The sequence below is a fragment of the Chiloscyllium plagiosum genome, chromosome 3, assembly GCF_004010195.1.
Source record: "Chiloscyllium plagiosum isolate BGI_BamShark_2017 chromosome 3, ASM401019v2, whole genome shotgun sequence".
NCBI lineage: Eukaryota > Metazoa > Chordata > Chondrichthyes > Orectolobiformes > Hemiscylliidae > Chiloscyllium > Chiloscyllium plagiosum.
The window spans coordinates 109753451-109757777 of NC_057712.1; the positions used below are offsets into that span (position 1 = coordinate 109753451).

At 39.5% G+C, this 4327-nt stretch overlaps 1 protein-coding gene across 1 annotated transcript in view; it reads right to left on the bottom strand.

The window, feature by feature from the left end:
- rtn4ip1 (reticulon 4 interacting protein 1) overlaps positions 1-4211 on the bottom strand; it is a 52425-nt gene extending 48214 nt beyond the window's left edge. The window contains exon 1 of the mRNA XM_043687051.1: positions 3684-4211. Coding sequence (XP_043542986.1) covers positions 3684-3996 — 313 coding nt within the window. The 5' untranslated portion in view covers positions 3997-4211. The remainder of the gene's footprint in view (positions 1-3683) is intronic.
- Between the last annotated feature and the right edge of the window lie 116 nt (positions 4212-4327).

The following is a 4327-nucleotide window of genomic DNA, read 5'->3' on the forward strand; positions in this document are numbered from 1 at the left end:
ATCGAGGGCCAAAGGGCCTGTGCTGCGCTGTAATGTTCTATGTTCTATGTTCTAACTGGGCCTGTAATCTCCTATGACAATGCTGTCACTTTTAGAGGTTATTTTGTCCTTTTTATTTTGAAGAGAGTTTGTAAGGTAGAGGTGGTGAGCTTTTTCTAAGCAAGTAAACAATTTTTGAGGCCTTGGTATTGTTTTTAACGTTGGAACAATGTGTAGCCAGCTCTCACAGACCAGGCGTTTTTTTTTTAGATTTTAGGTTTTGCGTTAAGCAGAAGCTTTTGGGGTCTCAAAAGAGTTGGAAGCTTCAGTATACAACTCCGAGCTGCTACTTTCTCAGAATTTTCTCTTGATGATTTTTTCCCTCCTGGATTGGAGAATTGCATGTGAGAATCGGTGTCTGAATTTGCCTTTTTGCCAAGGGGTGTGTTTATGGGATGTTACTATATAGGAACAGTTAACTAGTAATAAGTACTGTACCTATTATTCAGTTAAGTTTTCCGATAGTTAAGTTATTTTAAATTCCTCTTTATTTTGTTTGTATTTTAATTATAGTGTTCACATAAGTTGTGTTTTGCTTAATGTCAAATAGTCTGACCAGTTGCATTGCATCTGGAATACAGCACTTCACATCTACTTTTAAAATAAAAAAAAATTAGGGTCCAGGCTACCTTCTTAAAATATATTGAGGGGTTCTGGTCTAGTTCATAATACTCCTGAGTTCTAAAGCATAAGGGTAGTCTCATTTAAACACACAAAATACTTAAAAGGGATAGATGAGGTCAACGCAGATATCAGACTTCTCCTGGTTAGGAAGGCTAGAACTGGGATCACAATTTCAAAACAAGGAGATGCCATTTAAAACAAAGACAAGGAGAATGCTTTTACTCTGAGATTGGTGAATCTCCAAGATTCTCAGCACAGACACCTGTAGAAGTTTAGACTTTGTGTTCAAAATAGAGGCTGATTATCAATGGTATAAAAGGTCATGGGGATAGTGTGAGTAAAAGTCATTGAAACGTTCGTTCAGCCTCCCTTCCTAGAATCTTTCTTCCTCACTAGGTAACATCTTTGCTGCGAATTAGAAAATATTTTATTAAAGGTCTGCACTGTTCATCAACCATTCTTTCTACTAATATCCTTTCCCAGTCCACTCCAGCCAGCTCTGCCCTCCTTCCTTTATAATTACCAATATTTAACTTCAGCATATTTGTTTCCAAGGAGAAAGTGAGGACTGCAGATGCTGGAGACCAGAGTTGAAAAGTGTGGTGCTGGAAAAACACAGCAGGCCACGCAGCATCCGAGGAGCAGGAGAATCGACGTTTCGGGCATAAGCCCTTCTTCATCACTGCTTCCTAGGGAATCTTTTACTCGGAGATCATTAGAATCCCTACAGCATGGAAACAGGCCCTATAAGTTGACACCAATCCTCCGAAGAGTATCCCACCCAAAACCATTCCCCATTACACTACATTTACCTGAACACTATGGGCAATTTATCATGGCCAATTCACCTAACCTGCACATCTTTGGATTGTGGGAGGAAACTGGAGCACCCGGAGGAAACACGCACAGACACGGGAAGAATGTGCAAACTCCACACAGACAGTGGCCCGAGGCTGGAGTCGAACCCGGGTCCCTGGCACTGTGAGGCTGCAGTACTAACCACTGAGCCACCGTGCCACCCTCAATGTTTTAATCATGTTTTAATCCTACTTCATTTCACATTACCAGATCCAAAATAGATTGATTACTGGATGAATCCACAACATATTGTTCTATGAAACTGTCCTGAATGCATTCTATAAATTATTTTTATGGCTATTTCTGCCAATTTGATTTTCTCAATCTACATGAAGTTAAAGTAATCTATGACTAATGTTCTGCTTTTTTTTTAAACATGTCTTTATTATCTCATAATTTATGTTTTCTGTAGCTGCTGCTAGGATGCCTATAGACACAACCGCAATTGTCTTCTTCTCTTCTTTTTTTTTACCTCTACTCACATGGATTCTACATCTTCTGAGATGTACAGCATGGAAACAGACCCTTCGGTCCAACCCGTCCATGCCGACCAGATATCCCAACCCAATCTAGTCCCACCTGCCAGCACCCGGCCCATATCCCTCCAAACCCTTCTTATTCATATACCCATCCAAATGCCTCTTAAATGTTGTAATTGTACCAGCCTCCACCACGTCCTCTGGCAGCTCATTCCATACACGTATCACCCTCTGCGTGAAAAAGTTGCCCCTTAGGTCTCTTTTATATCTTTCCCCTCTCACACTAAATCTATGCCCTCTAGTTCTGGACTCCCCGACCCCAGGGAAAAGACTTTGTCTATTTATCCTATCCATGCCCCTCATATTCTATCCCATCCCATACTAACAAAGCCACCCATCATTCTTTCCTTCCTCTCTGCCTTTCTGAAAAAAGTTACTTAATCTTGAATATTTAGTTCCCAACTTTTATCTCCTTGTCACTGTCTCCATAATGGCTATATGATTATACCTCATTAGACCTTTATTTCTGCTAAGTTATTTATTTTGTTCTGAGTCTTATGTGCATTTAAGAGTCATTAATATTAATTTTTAAATATTTCTCCCTCTTACCTATTTGCTGCTCTTTTCCAATGTTCGTATACTCAGTCCCTTCCTGTCCCACAATGGTCTTAAATAGCTGCCCTGCAATATTTGCATATCCTGTTGCTTTGTTGTCTGAAACTCCCATTATTTAGCTTAAATTTTGACTACAGCCCTAAGTTATTCTATTTACCAGGACACAGGGCCAAGAAGTGTTTGAATAAAAAAGATCTCTGTAGAACAGTTCCTTCTTCCCCATTTTACCATTGTTCATGAGTTGCCAGACATGACAATATGGAATCAAGGAGAAGACAATAAAATGATATTTGAAAACAATTAGTGGAAGACTTTAAAAAAAGATCAGTACGTACTGTCCTGTACTTCTGTCCCAATGTCATTATAGAAAAATACTTGGGTAGCTTCGATTAGCAACAAAACTGAACAAGTACTAAAAACTTGTAATATGTTGTTTAGTAGATGCAAACTATGAATACAATTTTGGTGTTTATTCTTCTATTTGAAAGCCCCCAGTGATACTTGGACAGGATCAAATCTGTTACTTCAAAAAAGACGTTGGTCAGAGATATCCCTGCAGCAGAAAATTCATTGCTGAACCACGCAAAATGGGAAACACCAGTCTGAACACTAGTTGACAGCTGGACCAGAAAGTGGGGCTGGGGGTAGGAGAAGTGTAAATTGTTTGTAATGTCCTTCAATTAGGAAAGGGAAGTTACCAACTGATCTGGTAAAATGTTAATGTAGAGAAGAGAAATAGACCAGAAACTGTTGTATCACATCAAGGTAAGAAGAATCACATTTGTGAAAAAATGTTACACGTGTTTTTAATTGCAAATTAACTCCATATCACAGTTTGTTTTTCACATATCAGGAAATTGATACATACTCCTTTGAAAAATTGCTAAACATTATATACGAAGGTGATAGTCACAAATCAACAAAAACTCTAATAACTCTCCACCCTCAATTCAAATGTAGAGTATGAACTCTATTAATGTAGTATATCAATCTGTTAGTTTTTAAAAAGACATAACATACTGTTCATAATAAAACTGACAAATTTAGATATAGAAAATATAAACTTACTTCTCATGGAGATATCAATAGGGTTTAAGCTGGAAGCATGAACTTTAATCATAACTTCATTGGGGTAGTGTATAATTGGAAACATAGACTCCTTTGTAAAACGCAATGTGCTGTTATCTCCATATCTGTCAATCACCCAGGCTGGCATAATAGTTTTCTTAGCTGAAGAAGTATTAATCTTTCTATAAGTGACATTCTCAAAATGTTTTGCCCTAATTCTCCTAAACTTGCCCAAAAGTCCACTCCCAATCCTTTTACCTGCCAAATGCCACATGAGGTAGGCTTTAACAGGGCAAGTATTACAAAGCACCATTCAAAAGGGATGCATTTGCCTGACCATCAAGAAAGGCAAGTACGCCTGAACAGTAATCCCCAGCAAAGTCTGAAAATCACACAGTCTATTGAATACAGAGTACAAACTCCAAGGGCAGTGTACGGTCCCCAACCCCAATGCCCTACATTCACCTCAATGTCAGAGATTGGACACTTTCCTCTCTCCCAGACAGTTCCTCACAGCTTCACCTCTGAACCTTCACCAGCGACCAATCAGCACCGAGTCCCAGCCAGGCCCTCACCAATCAGCGGGCCCGTTGTTGGCGGGTGCCGCCCTGGAGACAACATGGCGGCGCGCAGCCGGTATTAAT